General features: G+C 39.3%; 1 protein-coding gene across 1 annotated transcript; it reads left to right on the forward strand.

The window, feature by feature from the left end:
- Positions 1 to 1,946: 1,946 nt before the first annotated feature.
- Positions 1,947 to 20,581, forward strand: lingo1b (leucine rich repeat and Ig domain containing 1b). Its single transcript, XM_020608786.1, has 2 exons — positions 1,947 to 2,234; positions 17,917 to 20,581. Exons 1-2 carry the CDS (start codon positions 2,223 to 2,225, stop codon positions 19,774 to 19,776), a joined length of 1,872 nt encoding a protein of 623 aa, XP_020464442.1. The 5' UTR covers positions 1,947 to 2,222; the 3' UTR covers positions 19,777 to 20,581.
- The last annotated feature ends 3,485 nt before the right edge of the window (positions 20,582 to 24,066 follow it).

Below are 24,066 nucleotides of genomic sequence, written 5' to 3' on the forward strand. Positions count from 1 at the left end.
GGAAGTATTTTGCCATTCTAAAAGGAAAATGCATCTTAATAAAAAGTGCTTGTGTTTTAAAGCTACAATAGAGCTAGCATGAAACTCCAAATCCCTCCACTCTGCTCCGCCCAGCGCTCCGGAGCCTCTCTCTGCTCCACTGTGCTCTACTACGATCTGCTAAGCTCCATCATTCTGCCCAGCTCTTCAGATATTTGTCATTGTGAAATTACTAAACATGAGAATTCAACAAAACTTACTGATCAAGCAGAAATAACTGAAAATGTCTGCTTGGTTAGAGAGGTCAATCCCACTCAAAACCTTTTAGAAGCTAATCTCTCCACACTGCTGCCAGTGTTTTCAATGAGTCTGGATTACAGCACCTCTCCACATTAAGACAAGTTTTGGAGCAGATTTTTACAATAGAAATATCTGAAAAAAGTCACATACTCTAGCTATAATTAAAAAAAAGCTTCTTCTCTAATCAAATTTCTACTGAACATGAGATTGAATTTTGTAACATCACAATACAAACATATTTTTAACTGTCTCAGACACAAATCACTGGTTGTGAGTCATAACATGGTTTCTAAGGCCTTCCTCTACTACCACAGAAACAGGAAAATTCATAGCGCCATTGACCGTAAATGCAGATGTCATGAATCAGCTATCCAATCTTTTTAAAGAGGCCATTGTAGCGACAGTAACACTCAAAATACAAAAAAAAAGAAAAAGCGATGAATTCATCCTGCTCCATGTTGGGTGGTTTTTACCCTTAGTGTCATCCATTCAAATCTCCACCACACAGCTTTCATCTGGTTTCATTTCTTATATGGAACATAAGTCATCTCTTTAAGATTAGCTCCTAGTTGGCCAAATGAGTCATAAATTTATTTTATGTTGTATTGGAGTAAAGTGCTCCCCTTTTCCAACTGCCTGAATAATTCTTTCCCCTCTGTGTTTTATTGTACAGCAGAGCCACCGTCGGCTGTCGTCTGCTCTGTGTACTGCTGTTTGTCTCACAGATTTAGCACAAAAGCAAGGCGGATTCTATTCGTAAAAGTATATCCCATAACTTGGCCTCTGAAATAAAACAAAACAACAGAAATTAAAATAAAATACATCTGTTGCTAAACGATAAAATACAGAACTATATATATGAACCAATATATAGATGTCATTTACTAAGGTTTGCAACATTTGTCACACAGTTCAGTTTATGGCCAGGAGCCCTTCATGTCCACCACTCTACTAAATCCTCAGTCCCCTAATCTCCCATTAATACTCCCTGTCTGTGGAGTCTCCTTGGCACTGCCAGCGTATGCGCGCCAGCCTCGTACGCCCATTAGCACTGTTAAGCTTGTGTTTGTAAAACCCACCTCCCACTCCTCGTAGGAAAGGTGAGTTTGTCTAATGATTGCTTCCATCTGCATTATAGGTGGCATTAATCCTTAGCTCTGGCAAGAAATGATGAAAAACAAAAATCCATCCTTACTGTCTCAAGTTGGCTGTTATTACCAGTAAAGGTTTACATACTACAAAAATTGAATTTTGTTTAATCTATATCCCTGTAGCTTCATCACCCCCTCCTCCCCTTCATAATCACCCTTCACTGTTTTGCTTATCTTTAGCCCTCTGCTTTGCACACTCACACTTCTCCCTCTCTAACCTCTTTTCCTTCGCCACACACGCACACACACACACACACACACACACACACACACACACCTTGAACACTCTAATGCAGCAGCTTGTATTCCAGTTAACCAGATCATCTGATCCATTTATCCAACCCCTCCATAAAGAAGACTAAAGTAAACAAAAATCAGATGCTAATGATGCTGCCAGTTCAGAGAATATTTCTATTTCTTTCTAACTCGCTGCCTGTGCCTCTTTCTCCCAGTGCACTGCAGCTCCTCCTTCCACCTCCCTCTCTCATCAGCTGCCCCTCCCTCTTCCTCTCCGTCTCTGCTAGGTGCAGCATGTATGTGAGCGTGTGTGAGCCAGCAGAGCCGCCTGTGTGTTTATATGTCAGCCTATCAGCGCTGCCAGATTTAGCGCATCTGGAGAGGACGAAGGCATTTCTCAAATGCTCCTCAAACAAGGGATTCTCACCGCTGCATATATCCTCCTTTTCCATTTGAATCGAGCCAGTCTTGAATCCTGCGTTCCTGTCTCCATGCTTTCAGAGGCATTTTGAATTTCCTTGGCAACATGGAGATGCCTGAATTAGAATTCTCTGCATGGCAGTCCTGGTAAGTACTCGGTCTCTATGGTGGGCTTTGAGCACTGAGGCACTGGATCAGATTTATTATGGTGCAGTGGTGGGGCCAGGGGATCACCAGAGAGCAAATTAATGTCAGGAATGAAACTGTGTATCATAAGCAAATGCAAGAGATGGAAAGGAAAATTATTCACTGAGGAGGACTCCAGATCTTATTTGTGCTTTGTCATCTAGATGGGTTTCATTTTGCTGTGAGCTATGCAATCTGGGTTTGTACTAAACACACACACACTATGTGTGCATGTAATGTCTGAAGGTACAGTACAGAGCTTAGATATTTTTCATGGGGTATTTTTAAATTTTGTATGCTGTAAATAGTATGTGTTTGAGTGGATGGATGAAAGCACACCTAAGTTCCACCTCTAAATATCACAGCTGAAGGTGTGAGGCTGAGCAGGAGTGTGTTTCATGTTTCTCCCCTCAGTGTTTTGCCAGGGTGGCTGTTGTTGCTTCCTAATCTACCCTAATTAACATTCATGTTACTTCAAATGCCACTAAACACATCTAGACTCTCACTTATTCACTCTCACCAGTCTTGTGCTGTTGGTTGTTTCCAGTGGTGACGTGGGATCCTATGCAGGTGTTTGATTTTTCCACAGGTTAGATAGATGGTTGGTGGTGGTGGCGCTGATGGAGAGGATGGGCACAGGGGATGGTGGGGTGACTCTGTATGGTTATTTATGCATGCAAAATAAACAATCTCAGTTTAATTTCCATTGTCTTTTTGCATCTTCATAATAATGGTTGCAACGGTTCAGCCGGCAGAGTGACGAGGGGACTCTTCTTCTATGTTTTTAACAGTGCAGTGACAACCTCCGCAACAGTCTCAGAGTAAAGCGTCTGCTCTTCATGTCAAGGCTTTATGAGCTACACAAAGCTTTTAATTGGGCCCCTGTAATCAGGTTATGATGGCTGATTGGGATCTTTTGGTAGTCATTTATGCTTGTCACCGTATGTGCACGTCTGCAGCTCCACAGCACTCAACACAGTTTCAATGGACTGAAATGAGCAAAGCATGTTTTTGACTGGAATTTTTGATTAAATCTGGTGAGCTACAGTGATTAATTGAGTAGCTGTTTTTCAACATCTTGTACATATTGTCAGTATCAAATCGTCTGTTGTGTTTGGTTTGCACATGTCCCAGTATGGATGAATGTAAATGCACATCATCTATTATACAACTAGCACACTACTTATGGACATATTACAGCTGTATATTAAGACTGGACGGATTTTTATTTAATTTTATTTTGTTTATTTATTTAGGCAATTGGTAGCAGCACAAGTTGCTGTTAGCACAGCTAACTGGGATCTAAATAAACATAACACTGGCATATCACTGTATGTAAACTGTTAATTATTTACACATTCAGCAAATAAGGAGAAACACTGGCATTTAATTGGAGTCTTATTTTTATCCCCCAAATGAGCATAAATCCAACATTCACTCTTTTTAGATCCTTTAGGTCATCACCATCACTAGGATATCAAGCTATTTAATTGCTAAATGGTACTTTATGTTGACTAGCTAATCACCCGCTTTATCTGTGTTGTACAGTGTATTGTGTTTATCAGAACTTTTCGGCATTGTGTGACAGTGATTTGGTATACTACTAACAGCTTATAAATGCCAAAAGGATCTATCTGATCAGTCACAACCTATTAAGCTATTCCTACCCTACTGTGTGTTTACTTAGTTTTGGTCGATCATATTCGATTTATGCTACACAATTACTTCACTAAGTGTTTGGTTTAAAAAAATTGACACTACCTGACAGCTGCATATACAGTCATGGTCAGAAATATTGGCAACCCTGCATTTCTGTCAGATAACACATCACTTCTGCCAGAAAGTTGTTGAAATCATAAATTTGTTTGTATTTTTGATGTTTATTTTTTTTGTTTGCATTGAAGCACAAAAAGTAGAGAACACAAAAGCCAAATCTGATCCATTCCACACAGAACTCCAAAATGGACTGGACAGAATTATTGACACCTTTTCAAAATCTTCAGAAATAATTGTTTCAAGCATGTGATGCTCCTTTAATTTGTATTGAAACTCACCTGTAGCAACCAACAGATGCTGGAAACACAAAAAAAAAAAAAAAAAATTCACACTTGCAACAAGTTAAAATGGAAAAAGGTTGACTCAACCTTTGTGTTGTGTGGACCACACTGAGCATGGAGAAGAAGAGCAAAGAATTGCCTGAGGATGTGAGAACCACAATAGTGGAAAAACCTGAACAATCTCAAGGCTCCAAGTCCATCTCCAAAGATCTGGCTGTTCCTGTGTCCACTGTGCACAACATTGTCAAGATGTTTACAGCCCATGGTGCTGTAGCTAATCTCCCTGGATGAAAGAGAAAAATAGATGACAGATTACAATGAAGGATTGTTCCAATGGTGGATAAAGAACCTCGATCAACTTCCAAACAAATCCAAGCTGATCTGCAGGCACAGGGTGAAACAGCGTCAGCTCACACTATCTGTCACCATCTGAATGACAATGGCCGCTATGGTAGGAGACCCAAGGGGACCCACTGCTGACACAGAAACATAAAAGCCAGATTGGAGTTTGCCAAAACCTACCTGAGGAAGTGACAGTCCTTCTGAGAGAATGTCCTGTGGACAGATGAGACTAAAATAGAGTTTTTTGGTCGAGCACATCATTCTACTCTTTTCACAAAACAAAATGAGGCCTTCAAAGAAAAGAACACAGTCACTGATGTGTTGGGGTTGCTTTGCTGCTTCAGGCACCGACTGTCTTGACTGTGTGTGTGGCATTATGAAATCTGAAGACTACCATAGAATTCTGGGGCACAATGTAGGGCCCAGTGTCAGAACGTCAAGGCTCCACCAGAGGTCATGGGTCTTACAGCAGGACAATGACCCAAAGCAGACTTCAAAAAGCACCAGAAATGGTTTCAATGAGCTGGAGCGTTCTGAATTGGCCAAAAATGACTCTTAGATCTAAGTCCCATAGATCACCTGTGGAGAAATCACACAACAGCAGCTGGGAGAAGGAACCCTTCAAATCTGGAAAACCTGGAGCAGTTGGCAAAAGAAGAGTGGTCCATTAGAGAGGTGTAAGAAACTCACTGATGGTTATAGATGGCAATTGATTTCAACTATTTTGTCCAACGGGTGTGCCGCCAAATATTAAGTTGAGGGTGTCTGTAATTATGTCCAGTCTATTTTTGGAGCTCTGTGTGGAATTGATCAGATTTGGCTTTTTTACTGTGTTGTTTCAATACAAAATAAATAAATATGATATTACCAAAGAATTTGTGATTGCAACAATTTTCTGAGAAGTGGTGTGTTATTCGACAGAAAAGCAGGGGTGCCGAAAACTTTGCCTATGACTGTAGATGCTGACAGTAAGCAAATGGGTAAAGTGGTAAAAAATACTGAGGTGCTCTTAGTTCAGTCAGTTTCACTAGAAATTTGGACATATAATTTAGGTACCTTGTAATGCATACAAACCCCACTGCTCTGAGACTGCTTTGTGGCAAACTTTGTGTGCATGCATGTAACAGTCCATATTAATATAGTTGAATTATTGATAAGCAAAGCAAAAACACCACAAATATATAGCATTTTAAGCACATGCAGGATTTAGGATCCAGAGAGTTTCTTACCCATTTCCTCATAATATGTACTTGGAAGAAAATAAGCAGATTAGAGCATGAACTAACTTTACTCCAACATGACAGGAAAAATAAGCGGAAAAGATTCTCTTAATGAGCACACATATTTATATTCATATGTAATTGATAGAATTTGTATACTTATTTTATCAGTACTTGTGTAATTGATATATGTACCAATCACTTTTAAAATGATTAAGACAACACACACAAAGCAAAAACTATGGAGCTGATACTTCAGCCTGTTCCATACTAAACAAAACAAAAAACTAGACAAAGTAGTGCCGCTGTTCTTTTCTTTTTTTAAATCACTGTGCTTTGCTCTGTGCGGTCTTATGCTTAATATTCTGTGATACTCTTGTCAGCAGTCTACATAACCCTGAACAATAGTCAGTTTTCTCACCATGGGATCAAGTAGGGATCATAGAAGGCAAGGTATTGTTTTGATTTTAAGGTTTAAGTTTTTTTCAGTAGTTCAAATGGAATAATAGTCAAACTGATAAATCACATGTTAGAGAAGGTTACAATCTGCAATATTTTGGGGAAATTTTAAGGAAGTAATACAAGAACATAGGTAATAAGTAAACATAAGTAATGACGTAACATAAGAACCGAAATGAAAGCAATGTGGCCTTGTATTGGATGGATAGATTTGTTCCAGAGTTCACTGCATATTCCCCATGAGTAACAATGATACCAAATGATTCATTTCACCCGCATCTGATGCCTTTGTATGGTTTGATTTTGCATTCTAATTATAGAGCGTTTTCTTTACAGCTAAAATCAGGGCCCTCTTGCACATAACGGTTCATTTGTGATGGCCCAGAAAGGAGCACCGTATAAACTGTCCAGTAAATATCTAGGGTGTTACTATTATAGCACTTTCTGAAACGAGAGCCATCTGGAATCGAGATACTGCCATATAATGGGTAACATCAGCCACCTTGAGAAGGAAAATGGTGAAAGTGATTGTGGTGAATACTGCCAGACCACATGTTTATATAGTGTATGCTAGATGGCAAGGTGACAGACGGAGGCAGATCTGTCACAGGATGCTTAAATTTGCATTCTACAAATGTATTCAGAAGGTCACAGTCCCACTGCTCTGCAGCAGCCTTCCTCATTTAAATTTAATAATAACAGCTTTATGCAAAATATGAGACAGTTAGGGCCGAATAGGATGGAGGACTGAGGTTGTCTCATGTTCATGCGCCTGGCTGGTGTCAAGTTCTGGCACAGCAGAGCCTACAGTGATATACACTGGCATTGATCATAGTGGAAATCTTGCAAAGAATTTCTTGTTCCATTCATGCAATTTTGGCTGGTATTTATAATATTCCTGACACCAGTGGCCTGACTTCACTCTTCACTTAAAGCTAAAGACATGGTGAATTATAGGACCATATTTCTGTACAGTAGTCTCTAAATTGTTTGGACTGGGGCAGTATGCAATTAAACCTCTGGATTCTTTATGCCAACCCTAAGGCTGATCTACTCCTCCAAAGAAACCAAAGCTAAAAACCTGAGAAAGGAGAATGCAATTTAAACATCCGGGAAAAAAAACTGCCAAGACACTTTAACTTTAACTTATTGCCAGAGTGATTTGCTGTGAAAATCTCTGAGAATCTAGAACTGCAAGAAGCTTGAGTGAGGTAAAAAGGCCTTTAGCTCCTTCTTTTCAATTCGAGTTCAAAACACCTTATATTCCCGGATGGTGAGTAAGATAAAGGTTTGTGTAATATACAGCTTATCCTGTTTGACTGAAGAGGAATGGGTGTTAATGAAGAAAACGGCCTCTTCTATAGAATTCCTTTTAGAATTTGCCAGTGAAACAGGTCTACATGGCAATACTGTACAACAGGCTAAGTACACTGCAAGATCCATTAAAGGACCAGTTTTTTCAAGTTTAAACCATCTCAGCAGCATAGCTTTAATTAAATCTAAATGTAATAAAAATTTGGTGTTAGGCCCAAAGAGAATTAACAGTTAATGGACATAGTGCAAAAGGTTGTATGCAACTTGTTTAAAGGAAATATACAAACATTAGAGAAAATGTCTTTGGATGACAATTAAATCTCCATTAAGCAATATTTTCCATGTCATCATTAAATCAAATGACTGTGTAAAAGGGGTGTTAGTGGTGCAGATTTCAGAGAATGAATAGCCCAGGCTGCAGCTCTGTGCAGCTTTTAGCCCCTTACAGTTAATTGTGTTGATTCACCGGCCTGCCTGGTTGAGCCTCAATGGCGACACAACCAGATCAGAAGCTCCACAGACTGTACAGTACGATATCTGGCCAATGTGAAATAGCAGAGCATGTGCCTGTATCTTTTGGAAAATTGAGTTCCCAGTAAAGCCAGTCGAAACCAAGGAGACCCAGAAAGCTGGTTCATTACTGGACCATTTTCACATGGGTGGGCAGAGTCCAGAATTTAACTGCAGAAGTCAAACGAATACTGAGTAAACCATGCACCAACCTTAGGCAACGTTTTTAGCTCAGTCACTAGTGCCATAGTAATTAAAAGTTCTTGTGTTATGACTTTGTCTTTCTCTTGGTTGAATAGCTTAATGTCACTTTACTTCTAAATGAATACTAACAATTCAGCAAAACGGTTCAAGGTCCCTAAAAGCTAAAAATATCTCATCTTAAGTATGCATTGACAGAAGCTTGCAGCATGTAGTCTTTTAACAAACATTATCACATTAAGTTTGATAAACCAAACCCAAATCAAATGATCTTAAAACTTCCTGATTTTAAGAAATTGTTAGTCATGATAAATGTATGCTAACCAAATTCAACACATTGGGATTATGTTGCATTGTATGCACTTCAATACAACGCAATGCAGTCTAAACATCTGTTTATGAAGCTCAATGTTTCAGTTTTTGGCGAAATTGTCATAAATGTATAAATTAATGTTTATGTTTATTATGGGGTCACCATTAAAGATGGAGTTGTACTGGACTACATAATATTCAGAGGTGCTGCTAATATTCTGACCCTCTGATGTATGCAGCTGGGGAGGACAAAAGCAGACACCTCTAAACATAATGTAGTCAAGTAAAACACTACCTTTAACTATGACCTCGATAAACATATCACTGAATTTATACATTTATGAAAATTTCCCCAAAAACAAACACTTGAAGCTTCATAAAAACAAATGTTTAAGGTGGAAGTGTTGCATTGAATTGCATATAATTGTATAGATGTACCTAATAAAGTGGGTGTGATACTTTGTGATTTTTAGTGTTAAAACCACTAATGCACAAAGAGCCACCTAAAACATATCATGATAATGTATTTGCATTTGTGCATTTCTGTAATACAATCAAGACAGATACTATTACATTAACATACAAAAAAGAGAAATTCAGCAGTCAGAGTCCTGAGTGTGTTTAAAAAAAAAAAAAAAAAAACAGTGATGCCCCCAGTGAAACTGCATTACTGAATACCTGGTCAGGGACCACCCGCCATCCCTTCAAAGACCGTGACTTTGTTTTTGTTTCTGCACATGCCTCTAAATCTTAATTCCAAACAGCAACTTTATTTATAGTGACATGGGTTTTTTTTTTAACCGTTCTATTTAAATGAAAGTTTTAATAAAACTCTAGTTCTGATGCTAACATGCCCTGTAGTTGTTAGATAGCGTTAACCATTAGCGTTAAGACAAGATTCTTACTGACTTGCAAATGGCCTGCACCCTTGGGATGCCTTTGAAAATAGTGCTGGTCCTGTGGAGGTGCTTACACAGTCTGCAAGCTTAACATGAGGGGGCATGCCCCTACAACAGTAAAGCATGAGCAATGGATTTTCAAAAGCATTATGCAGATAGGTGAGATGGACTGCAGTGCTCACTGTTAAAAGCTCACATTAGGTATTGTTTTACTGTGTGAGAAATATGATGTTTATTGTACTATATGTATTTACAGAATAGTCAAAACCACTTTCCATGTTATGATAATGGCGGTTTTAGCTTTTGTACGATTTGGAATTAGTATTACATTACAATAAAAGCCTAGATTCTGCCACTGCCTGTGATCACTGACAACAGGATGGATGCTGTTTTGGTCCGAGTGCAGTAAAGGTACTTTGAGATAGACAGAGTCAAATGGAAAACCTAATGGAGACCTGTTATTTGCAGTTCCATTAGCCACAGTTGTTGGTGATGTTTGAGTAGAGCAAGCTTCTGTGATCAACTGCTTCATGTCACTTGGCATATTCAAAACTATTAATATGCAGCGTTGCCTACCAAGCTTAAAACTACCTAGCATAAATACCAAAGCTTCAGTGGTTTGATGAGTATGACAATGATGGCTAAATTGTACACCTTTGGTAGTTTTATGGCCAAGCAGCTGGTTGGTGAATGCAAAACGATTTCCAGTTACCTTTCAGCTCCTCTCACCACCTTCCTTTGTGCTAGTGTTCTGTACAATATAATGAGTAATATACGACTCTGTGGTCAGTATTTTTTCCACAGTGGCACAGAGTTTTCCCAGTGTGTACCTCTCCACCTTTTAAGCTATGAACTGCTTCTTAAAGACCCTGAAAAATCATTTGGGAAAATATGCTTAAATACTATCTTTTGTGCTCAAACTGCTTGGCCTAGCACATATTATTCTGGATTATGGGGCACAAGGTGTTAATTAAATATTGTCCAACATTTTCATTTTTGCACCAACCTTCAAAAAGAAGCTTCTGTGCATGTGCCTGTTCTCCACAGTGATCACTATAATTATCTGGACGCCTCTAATCTCGCTCCTTCTAAAATAAGCATGGATATCATCTATGCAGTAACTCCTGAGGCAAAAGCATATGCCTATCATAGCTGAAAGCCCTGCTGTTGAATCTGCTGACCCCATGCAGGTGTGTTTCTGCATCACAACAGGAGTAATTCCCATGCACTGAACCATTTTGTCCCTGTCTAAGCATTTGATCCAGGCATTGTGGATCATGAGGACATGCACTTTCTTTTTTGGCTTGCAGGGGTTGTTACCTTTATCGTAGGCTTCCACAGAGGATTTGTTTTCATGGGATTTCTCACATCTGACTGCTCACTCTTCTTGGGGATTAGTTGGCAACCCCTGCTGCAATACAGTTCACGAGTGTGTACAGATGGGTGACAAATTAGAGGAAAAACTTAAATGCTTATCCCCTACAGTGAGGGCATTCGGTGGCTCTGTTGTGCTGTGGGGAGCATTTTGCTGACATGGTCCGAGTCCACTCGTCCCCTTAGAGGGGAGAGGTCACTGCAAATCATCACAAAATTGTTCTGAGAGATTACCTTTCTACTGCGATAAAACATTTCGCTCCTGGTGAGAGTATGAGTGCACCCCATCCACAGGGCATGAGGGGTCAATGAATGGGTTGATGAGTATGAAAATGATGAAATATGAAATGAAAAGGATGAAATATGAAAATATGAAACATGCTACCGGTGGTGGCCCAAAACCTTACTAAGGCCATTTATGCTGGTGTTTTTCTTGGGCTGGACCCAGTTATTTAACTATTTGAATATTTGTTCGTTGGGTAGGTAATCTTTTAATTTTAGCATTTGAATATTTAAGACAGCAGGAAATTTCAATGCAGTCTGTGTCCGATGATGAGGAGGAAAGAGTACAGGATGGAGACAGCTCGGTCTGCTAGTTTGTAGGCTACTTACATGTCTGAAAACATTGGAGCAGATCTCCAATAAATCATCCAATCAATCAATAAAACTTAAGGAAGATGTTGTTAAAACACAAACAATGCCTCTTTACCATAGTAAGGCAAACAGACAATGAGCTAGAGCCCACTTTTCAACTAAACAAGCCATTTGGTGCTCAACTGCCACAATTTGATTAATAAAGACATGTTAAACAGTTTGCTACTTGTACATTCCGAGGATATTATCAGCTCAGATACCCACTGCAAATAAATGTGCACAACCCTGCTTAGAAATCGTAGAAAAAAAAAGTCCACTCCTTATAACATCAGTATTTGTTGAAAACAGATGCTTTGACAGCTGGCAATACATCCAGTGGTACCTAGCAAACACCAATAGCAAATATGGCGCAGTGTTACATATTTTACTAAATTGTAGCCTAAACATGCTGCAGACCACAGTACAACTAACTGAATCAATGGCAACATACCCCATTTCTTGTACAGCACAGTTCATTTAAGTGAAGATATTAAAGGTTTAGCGCAACACTGTTCAAAAGATTTGCTAACATCACTGAATGGCATAACTGATGCAAACAAAGTCATTTGATTCACAAATAATAATTCGGTGCCAAAGGACGGCGGGACATCTGTGAATTTGAGTGAACTGCAGTTTGAGCAGGTTTATTACAGTATATTCTCTGAACCTTTAGGCGAGCTACTTTAAATTTGTCATTTGAAGACAAACATACCAGTGGAGGCAATCTTGATCTCTTAAATCCTGTACTTATTTACTTTGTTATTTTGCAGCTGTGGCTTCCTTTTTATTTCATCCTCACTGTTCTCCACAGCCACCGAATAATTAAAGCTGTTTGGGGTATGTTTGCCACTGAGAAACAAGCTATGTATAAAGGGGTGCTAATGAGCACACTGCTCACGACTATGATGAAGAAAACTGAAGCCAGAAGTAGTCTAGGGAGTACAATCATTTATGAATAGGCAAACACAAATGAAAGCATTACTGCCAGAAATCTGTGGGGTGTACAAGAGAAAGTATGGAATGTATGTCTGTCTCTCTCAAGGAAATGTTGCAAACATGCTGCAAACTAAAATAAATAAAGTTTTTCCATGTCTGTATATGCATGGCTGAGACAAAAAAAAAAAAGATAAGACCTTCATGAAAAATGACTTCAGCTCTGCTGTAGTTTCATCACAATTATAAACACTGCTGCAAAGGTGGATCATATTATTGAATCTTCTCCAACTTCAACACAAAATGCAACTTTTAATGACTTCTGCAGTCACAAAATTATTCAACCCCTGAATAGAATCCCTCATAAGAGCACACATTTGCAAATCAGGTGTGTTGTCTCAAACACACATGGTGCGACTAATCAAGGGCTTCATTAGGTGTGCGTGAGATAGAACACATCAACTACCTGAACTGGATAAGGGTTTGCGTGACTGCATTGTTAGAAATATGGCTAAGTCAAAAGAATTGTCAAAAAAGTTGAGATCACTGCCTTTCAAAAAGATACAAAAAGATGGTAAAGGTACTGAATCTTCCTAAAAACATTGCTGGAAGCACAGTTCAAAGTTAAAGGAACAGGGGGTACACTATCTGGATGTGGCAGAAAAAGGAAGCCATCAATGATTGCAACCAGTTTTCTGAGGAGGCAGGTGATGAAAAACCCTCGAGTGACTGCAAAAGGCCCGCAGCAAGACTCGGTGGCAACAGGCACTAAGGTTTCAGTTTGCACAGTAAGGTGCAAAACACTGAAGGTTTCCATGCCAGAACTCCACTACTGACAAAAAAAAAAGCACAAGAAAAGTCGGCTCAAATATGCTCAGAATCATATAAATAAGCTACAGACATTTTGGCAATCTGTTCTGTGGAGCAATGAAACAAAACTGGAACTTTGAGCCTACGGATCAGCAGCATGGCTGGAGAAGAATGAAGCATATGCTGAAAAGAATACCCTCCCTACAGTGAAGCATGGTGGTGACTCGGTGATGCTCTGGGGCTGCTTTGCTTCCTCTGGCACTGGGAACCGGCAGCATGTGGAAGGCAAGATGGATTCATTTGAGTATCGGGAAATCCTAGGAGAAAATGTCACACTGTCTGTGAGGATGCTGGAGCTTGGGTGTCATTCAACCTTCCAACAGGGCAATGATGCCAAGCATACCTCAAAGTCCACCAACACTTGGTTGCAGAAGAGGTCCTGGAAGATTACAAAGTGGCCATCATAGTCACCTGACTCAAATCCCATAGAAAATATATGGTGGGATTTCAAGAAGGTGGTTGCATCATGCAGATCCTGAAATATTAGTGAACTGGAGGCCATTGCCCATGTGGAATGAATGGGCTAAGATTCCTCAGGAACACTGCCAGGAGCTGGTGTCTGGCTATGCATCACATTTGCAGGAAGTCATGACAGCAAAAGGTTACTCTACTAAGTAGAAAAGACACTTGTCATGAAGGGGTTGAAAAATTTTGAGACTGCAGAAGTCATTAGATAAACTATTTGTTACATTGTTATGTTGTGTTGAGCTATTTCAATTGTTCTTGTTTGATTAGTTCACTGCAGGCAGCTCAAAGTGTGTAAGTTTTGCCAGTACACCTAATTAGCAATGGGGGTGGAATAATTTTCACTGCAACTGCAACTATATACATAGAAAAGGCTCTAATATTTTATAGGGCTGTATATCCCTTTTAATGTAAATATCTCAAATCCTTTAAATGCTGCACAATAAAGGTACTTAACAAAAGGGCATGAATGCAAATAAATGCAAATAATTCACTTGTCTGCATGCTGCTTGCAGACATTCGGTGACCCATTAGCAGAGTACACTTCTCACGGTTTGCCCCGAGTCAAACTACAGAGCATCATAAGACAGGAGATGCAAAGATTCAAGGCCACAAGGGACTAATAGTGAGCCAAGATGTGTGTCTGAGAGAAGACTACTGTATGACAGAAGGGCAGGAGAGAAAAGGCTTGTGCTCTCATTCCACTGCACAATACTATCAAGAGAGGACGGAAACAAATACAAAGATATTACATACATATTACATTACAAACATACAAAACCAGTTTATACAGTACACGTACTGGGGTATTGTAACTGATAGATTAATATGCAGCTTAATTTTTATGTTTTTCATCTCAAGGTCAAAACAAAGTGGTGATACATTTCATGGAACTGGGCTGTAAGATAATCCTCCTGCCTATACTACACTCCAAATCATGAATCATGCATGGTACTCTGGTAAGAAAATAACCATTGCATTTGCACTTGCTTGTTTTTCGATTAGCAATGACATCAGGGAGCCTCATCCTTAGTCACATTCCTGACTTGACAAGATAAAATCTTATACTGTGTCAAGCAGATCAACATGTCATCCGTTTTCTGCATCTTACTAATATTTTCACTCAAAGACTTAACATCTGTCACAACAGATCAGAGACAAGCATTAAACATTTATGTGATTTTTGTTTTTGAACGCACTGAACCACAGTGTGTATGTTTCAGAAAATATACTGTATCGCCATTCTGCTGGAAAAGTCTGCATCTTATCCTTTTGCTAAAAATCATGTAATTAGTGGGAAACAGAACAATGTGGGAGGTCACACAGGAGCTACTGACAGAGTATAGCATTCATTCTGACAGTCTGCCTTTTACAAAGCCCCATACACACTGGACTGGTGCCCAACATGCCTGACATATGCAGCCAACAGAAATTAACAGTTCTGGAGGAAGTCAAAATGGAAGCTGCAATTACTGTCCCACTGAAACTACTCAAGACCACAATCCAAGCTTTCTCAGTTCACTGACTTTAATTCACTGACAGTGAAGTTATTTTTTGTTTGTGCAATCAAAACAAAATTCTAATCATCACTATCAAGTTGAATACTTTTTCAAAGCTACAAAAAGCAAAGGACACAGTCAACAAGATTTTTAAAGCTCTGTGCCAATAATCTGAAGTGTTTTTGCCAAAATATTTTAGTGGTGAATAAGTCATGTAAGGGCAGCATAGTGGACCAGTGGTTAGTGTCACCTCCAGGTTCAGGCCCCAGGTCAGCCGGGGCCTTTCTGTGTGCAGTTTGCATGTTCTCCCTGTGCCTGCATGGGTTCTCCCTGGGTACTCCGGTTTCCTCCCACAGTCCAAAGAAATGCAGCTTAAGGTTGACTGGCGACTCTAAATTGCCCATAGGAGTGAGTGTGGGTGTGTGTGGTTGTCTGTGATAAGTGTCAGCCTTGCGATAAACTGGCGACCTGTCCAGGCGAGAGGCGGGGTACCCAGGGTGTACCCCACCTCTTGCCCAATGTCAGTTGGGATTGGCTCCAGCCCCTTGTAATCCTCTTCAGGAGAAGTGATATAGACAATGGATGGATGGATGACTTGTGGAAAGAATGCACAGTGCCTGTTCAGCTCCCAGATATTATGAAATGATGAATATTTGGATTGGGATTGCATCAACCTCTCCTAATAACATTTTCTTTTCGAAAATTAAAAACATATTTCTTAACATCATTTATTGTTCAATAAAAATGATGTTGAATATAATTGCCCAACTGTAAAGCAATAAAGATGTACTTTTTTTTTTATCTCTGGCAGTTAGATGCTTTTTTGCTCAGATAAAAATAACTAGAAACATCAAAAAATGCAACGTGTCATTTTGTAAACAAAACAAATAGTGAAGCCAGTCTTCTCAATAAAAACAAATTAGTGTCATTTCTCTTACATTGCATGAGGCCCTTTTAAGAGCATGTCCTACAGCTATAGATGTGATTTAAATCACATTATTGATGCGAGATATAGAGCTTCAAGGTTTTAGCAAGTGTCCCTGAGTCAAAAATCAAATATGGTTTAAAGGCCTCCGACAATCTTTCTCTCTCATTCTCTACATTTATCACCGTTTGGCAGCGATCTCAGGTTATATCATTGTGAGGTCAACAGCTCAGCAGTGGCATTGGATGTGTTAAGTTTTTAAGTGGCTCCCGTACATATTTGCAGACATGTGGCTTCTGGTTGTTAATTAAAAACTAAAATATGAGTGGAGACAATGTCTTACTGCTATTGGCAGTAGCTGTTTTCAGCACACTCAGAAGCTAGACGCAGAACAGGGTTGGCTATATTATGACCAAGCCCTTTTATTGATTGGCTGATTTCATCACTTGTGAGGAAAGTTTTCTTAATGAAATTTTATGGAAGGAAAGGGGGAAGGCAGCTATGTAGGACAATGACTGATAACAACTAATACATTACAATACTCTAAGAAACTTTTTTCCTGCCATCACAGGAAGATGTAAATTTTATGAAAAGCAAGGGAAGCATTTCAGGACAGTTCTACCATTCTGAATATAATGGGTACATCCAAAGTCTCTTATAAGCACCATCATTCTGCTCATTCACATCTTTTCTGTGTGTCTTAGTTCCACCTAGAGCTGGGTATCATTCCAAAATTTTCAACATCGGTACCGATACCTTGACTTTGATACTGGCTCCTAAATGATATTTTTTTCAAAACCAATTTTACAAAATGAATTTAACAAAAAAACAAAACACTACACACACATATATTACACATTATGGCACAGACTGTACTCTTATTTTTCAATTCCTTTCATTTTTGTGTACTCAAAGCAGTTTTATAACAAACCAAAGTAAACATATTTACCACAACCTTAAAGGCTTAGGAAAAAAAAATGTAAAAAGGCATTCCTCGATACTGGAGAAAGCACTGAATTTCGATACCCAGCACTAGTCCCTCCCACATAACGCGTTAATAAAGACATAAGATGTCCTTTCCTCAGATACTTCATCTGAAGCATCCAATTTCTAACGAATTTCTGATAAAGGGGTGTGCAAGTTCACAAAAACATCCGCGAAGAATGGTCTCATGTATCCTCTACCATTTTTATCTCCAACACCGTCCTCGGTCCTTAGAATCGATATGAGAGACTTCCTATGTACTTGGTCGACCGGAAAGACATGCAGGTCAACTGAGGACATAGGAACAATTTTATAGGTACATGAGATGTACCCTATATGTATTCTTTCTATATTTATACATTTGAATAGCCATATCTAGCCACATATGTCTACAAATGGAAACATTGTCAGCAAATCGTTTAAAAATAGGCTAGCTCTTACTCCTGAAATCTGTTTCAATTTAAATTAATGGCATAACATTAAGTTATTCACACATTGATTAAATATCCAAATATGATATATGGCTCAACGTAATGCTGACGTCTTGCATTTTCCCACCTTTTAGATGTCTCTTTGTTCAAAACTGTCAAAACCATGTCTGTACCATTCTTTGAATATCAACCCCTCCTTTTCCATATCTCCACAGGTAAGCAGTAGGATGGTGTCTGGGGAGGCAGGAGGGCACAGCTACTTGGTGGCATGCTGGCAGCCCATCCTGATCCTGATGCTGGGTACCGTCCTGTCTGGCTCCACCACTGGTTGCCCCTCCCGCTGTGACTGCAACGCACAGGAGCGCTCAGTCGTGTGCCATCGACGAAGATTGGCAGCTCTTCCTGAGGGCATCCCCACTGAAACAAGGCTGCTGGACCTCAGCAAGAACCGTCTCAAAACTCTAGGACCTGAGGAATTCATTAATTACCCTCAGCTGGAGGAGCTGCAACTTAATGAAAACACAATTTCAACCATCGAGCCTGGGGCTTTTAGCAATCTTATGAACCTTCGAATTCTAGGTTTACGAAACAACCAGCTGAAGCTCATTCAACTGGGGGTGTTCACAGGCCTGACCAACCTCACCCAGCTGGATATTAGTGAGAACAAAATTGTCATTCTGCTAGACTATATGTTCCAGGAGCTGTACAACCTGAGGGCTCTAGAGGTTGGTGACAATGACCTAGTATTCATCTCACCCAGATCATTTCATGGCCTCAGCAACCTCGAAAGCCTCACCATTGAGGGATACAATCTGGTGTCAGTGCCCACTGATGCCCTTAGCCATCTGCATAACCTGCTGTCACTTCGATTACGCTATTTCAACGTCACTGTCATAAAGGATTACTCCTTCAAGAGGCTCTATCGGCTCAGAGTGCTGGAGATTTCTCATATGCCTGCTTTGGATACCATGATGGCAAAATGTTTGTTTGGCCTCAACCTCACATCATTATCCATCACACATTGTAATCTTACCGTCATCCCCTATGAAGCCGTCAGTCACCTAAGGTACCTTCGGTTTCTGAATTTGTCTTTCAATCCCATTCATACTGTTGAAGGGAACCAGCTGTTCAACCTGCAGAAGCTACAGGCATTTCATTTGGCTGGTGGGAGATTAGAAGCCATTGAGCCCTACTCTTTCAGAGGACTCAACCACCTCCGTGTACTCAATGTATCCAGCAATAGCTTGAGTACCCTGGAGGAGTCTGTCTTCCATTCTGTGGGAAACCTGGAGACCCTGGCTTTGTATGACAACCCGTTGGCCTGTGACTGTCGCTTGCTCTGGGTCTTTCGCCGGAGGTGGAGGCTCAACTTTAACAGACAACAGCCCATGTGTGCTTCACCTGAAGCTGTGCAAGGAAAGGAGTTCAAGGATTTCCCAGACATCCTCCCTTCAGACTATTTTATTTGCCAGAAATCAAAGATCCTGGATTATAAAGTTCAAGAAAGCCATGTAGATGAAGGAACTACGGTTCATTTCAATTGCCAAGCAGAGGGCGATCCAGTCCCTGTGATAATGTGGCTATCCCCTAAAAAGGAATACATCACCACCAAAACTGTGGGATCAAGACTTTCTGTGAATAATGAGGGCACTTTGGAGGTGCGGTATGCCCAAATCCAGGACAACGGCACCTACTTGTGCATTGCAAGCAATGCAGCAGGCAATGACACCAAAGCTGCTCACCTTTTTGTGCATAGCTACTCCCCTAATTGGCCTCACCAGCCAAACAAGACATTTGCTTTCATTTCTAACCAGCCCAGTGATGAAGGTGCTAATGTGACCCGGGCCACAGTTCCATTTCCATTTGATGTAAAGACACTTATCATTGCAACCACTATGGGATTTATCTCTTTCCTTGGAGTTGTTCTCTTCTGTCTTGTTATATTATTCCTCTGGAGTAGAGGGAAGGACAACACTAAGTCAAGTATAGAGGTTGAATATGTGCCACGTAGTGGGGAAACAGAGGAGGCCAGTCCAACTGAGGCACCTATACAGTTCAACATGAAAATCATGTGAAGCTCAAAAGGAGGTCATGTAAGCTTACACGCTACATTTGGGATGCATACTACCCTCGCTTCAAATATGTACTCAGTTTATGAGAGATAGAAAATGCACAGAAGCAAAGGCATCTTGACACTATACCCAAGACTTTTTTTTCTACTTCAGGGACTGAATCTTTAAGAGAAAATGTTGAATTTTAAATATTAAAATGTCTGTAAATTTGTATTGGCAGTGTTCAATCGGTATGTTAACATGCACTCAGCAGTCCAATTACTGCATCCAACCAAATTAAGGCAATAGTCCGAATAAAGCACATGGATTACATCAGATGGACTGCCAGTAAACGGAGTTTGCACGACTGGCGGGTTACTGACTGGAAGGAGGTGGAGCCTGAAGGTATAATATTTATATCACAAGATAAAAGAACAAACTTGTTGTTGGCATCTGGTTGCTTGTTTGATATCTTTTTCCTTCATATGAAATGCACAAAAACCCATTACTAAAACTCAAGATCTATAAGTTGTAATATTTTGTTGAAAGCTGTTTCTCCACTTTCTTTTGTGCCAACACAAGCAACTAACAAGTATGACATGCAGTAAGTATTAGGAACTCTATCTAAACAAAGAATACAGTCACATTTAAATGTACTTTCAAGAAAAAAAAAGGTTTACATTTCGAGAAGGAAAATATAAAACTACAAAATTAATAAGTTCATACGAGGAGAAATAAGTTAATGTTTTCAAAGTTGTAATGTTCTCTGAAATAGAAATTTTAGTATTAAAATCAGTTGATAGATTCGGGAAAGAAAGAAGACTAACTATATCTCTGTTGCATGTCAATGAGCAATGACCTACAACTATTTTCCATACATTTTTGATGTTTTGATCTTTTCTCTATCCACTGTGGTTCTGCTGTCCAGACAAAGCCATTCCCAGAAATTTCAAATACTAGCCCCCATCTTCTGACACAGACAGACAGACATGCTATTTGATCAAATGTGTTTAACTTTTACTGAGTGTTTCCTTAATCTGGTAACCACTATAAGTGTGCATGTTAACACACCGAAAAAGAAAAAAATAAGAGTCCTACAGTATGTGCTCCTTTCTGCCAACAAAGTTTGTCATTAAATGTACTGACATGTTCAGCTATACATATTTTCTCTGTATTTTATTCTTTCCTTGTACATTATGCTATGACACAACAGTAATGCTTTTAATGGCTGTGGGTTTTGAATATATAACAATCTAAGAGCCGATAAAATATTCAGTAAACATGTTTTTGATGTAACCAAACCAAAAGACAGTATTGCTGCTTTTGGAGTGTATAAAAATACCCTTGAAAATCATCTGATTAACAATTTATCATCGAGTGTAACGAAGTTAATTTGTTTACCCATTTGTCAGCTCAATAGTCCTGAGGTTATATTGTCACCAGTGCATCTCAAATATTGTGACATTATTAATTTGTTGCCTTAAGTAACCAATTTTTCAGCTTTCAGCTGAGCAATACCCAATATTTATGAGTAAAATGGACTTTTATGCTTCAATGATTTTATGTTGTCTAATTAATTTTACAGTCAAGGTCTGCTCTGAAGATAATGTGTTCATTAACTCTTAAAATACTTGTTTAAAAAGGGATGGTCAAATGAAAAATTCTATTAAAATAAATAACATTTTATACTACAGGGTGCTTATTTTATGCTATATACTATAAAATGAATGTGAAGACACATTTTTTATCTCTAAGAGTTATGATTTCCTGTTCTGCAAGTAATGGTCAAAAATGAGGCAGACAGTGAATCATACTTTTAGAATACCCCTTAAATACTCATCTCACTGCAGTCTTTTGATGTTGGTACTTGCCAGTGTGGTCCAAAAGTCATAAAGAGCATTCAGACCTGGTGGCAATGTTATAGCATACGCATGTGCTAATTCCAGAGATTTATGTATTTATTAGGGCTGTCAAGCAATTAAAAAAATGTATCTAATTAATTACACACTCTGTGATTAATTATTCACTGTGGAAGTATTTAAACGTATTTCAATTCAAATGAATTTTGGCAGATGGGTAAATCAATTAATAATTGACACTTAAAATGTCAACATCTCTTTTATTTCAGAATCATAACGTTTTTCCAATGTCCATATGAATTTGTGGTCATATCAATTTTAAAAATGGCTTAATATGCTGCGGAAATAAATTCAAAAATGCCTCAGCAAAAAGAATGGCAGAACTGAGTTCAACAGTTTCTAGGTCTTGTCTTGGCATTGTAATGATAGCCAATGTGTCCTACAGTAATTTAGATGCCAAGAAAATTAGGCAACACAGACCAACATTAATAAATGTTTAAGATTATCCATAACATTTTACAGTTTCCACTCACTGTCAATGATGTGCGCAATAACACCGAGGTTACTGATTGCTAACTGAGGCCCAGTGATCCCCAGTCAGCACAATATATTCAGCTCTCGCCACTACATCTTTCTTTGTTCTCTTTTGTGTCTTAAAACTGCTGGATTTTGGACGCAACTGTACTTCTCAATGGCAGCTTGCAAATTGTATCAGAAGAAGCTATCTGTAAAACTCCTGCTAACCTCCTGTCCTCTACCACCAAAACTGGTCTACAGTCCATTGCAATCCATTTTGCAAGGGAGTGAGATAGTTGTTCACAGGTGGACTTGCTCAGCTAGCATCAGAACGCCTGGTCAAATGAGACTTGATGAGGCTGGCTGCTAGCATCAAGGGCTGTGCTAGTTCGGACCTCCGGGTTCACTGCTAAATGCTTTGTGTTGAGGTGATATTTCAGGCTTTAAGTACTCCAATGGTATGAAAATTCTTTACTGCAGAAATTACAGAGAGCGATGCTCTTAGCGATTCCATCTGGATGAATGTTCCATTCATGGGGCCAAGCAGGGTCTTCTCATCTGCCTCCATCATGGTACAAAGCTACTGTAGCCCGAATGGTTTCAACAGTGCACCGGGTCAAAGAGCACCATGGAAGGCAGTTATTCAGTGTAAATTTATATAAAAAGTATTTTTTTCTGAGATGACTTAATTGAAATCAACATGTTGTTTTGACAGCCCTAGTATTTATACATGTACAATTCTAACAATTATACACAGTATGTTGCTAAAAGTCACAAGGAGCACTGGAGAACAAAGTTTTGTGTAAACTGGGACCGCAACACAGCAAGTGTGTTAGCTGTGGTTATTCTTAACTCATGTTAGCAGTTATGAGTGCTGCTAAATGGTTGGTTGTGGTGACAACAGACGCTCAAACGGAAACTTATTTAACTGTCAGCTCGGTGACTCAGTGGTGATGCAACAACAAACCAAAAGCCTAAAGGCATAAAGATGCCTGGCCACGTTTTAAAACAGTAACTGTCAGTTGGATCAAAATCACAAGACATCAAAGAATAGCTTGTATGGGTTTGTAAAAAATAAAGTAAAATGCTGGTTTCAATAGCATAAAATTAACTCAGCTTAGTGCGATATTGCATGACAAACATATTGAGCTAACAAGTGATGTCAGGGTAAGCACAGGTCTTCACAGTCACTCCCATTTGAGTGTTAAACATGCAACAGCCTGGATGTGTCCTGTTTACTCACTTTAAAAAAAAACTGATAACACTGTTAAAGGAGGAATGGCTGCTGTGAAACTGACTCCAAGAACAGAATCTGTAAGAATTCAGGTACAGCTTTGTACCGATTGCCAAAAGGCTACTGTAAAGCATGCATGATGATGAACATACTGTAGAGTGACACTTCCTGAAGGGCTGTGTAACACTAACAAACCGGGGTCACACATTCTTGAATCAAAAATATAATCTCATGAAATATTCTTTGTCTTTGGAATTTTGATCAAGTTAAAGCCTTTAACACAACCCCATCTCATGCTGTTGCCCCTAGTTGCAGTGTTTTATGGATGACATCTTAAGCCTGCCACTTCATCAATTCTGGAGCACACTGAATATATTTACAGGTCACTCTGCATTTATTAACACCTTTAAAAACACAGAGATAAGGTTAAAATAACAGGCATGCATTCTTTAAAAGTTCATACTTCATAAAAATTCTCAATCATCGGTCAGCAGTTTCATTCGTACAGTATATGATATGCTGGTTTCGAAGTTTTTCAAAATCGTATGGAGGTGAAAAAGATCCCATAGCTCTTTTGTTGTATAGCCAAGTATACAACAAAAGAGCTAAGTAAGGACCCACCAGGACATGTTGCATCTGAGTTATATGCTTACATGGACAAAGCAATAAAGGCAGCAAAACACTCGTAAATACAATAAAGCATCA

This window comes from Monopterus albus, unplaced genomic scaffold, assembly GCF_001952655.1.
Source record: "Monopterus albus unplaced genomic scaffold, M_albus_1.0 scaffold95.1, whole genome shotgun sequence".
Lineage (NCBI taxonomy): Eukaryota > Metazoa > Chordata > Actinopteri > Synbranchiformes > Synbranchidae > Monopterus > Monopterus albus.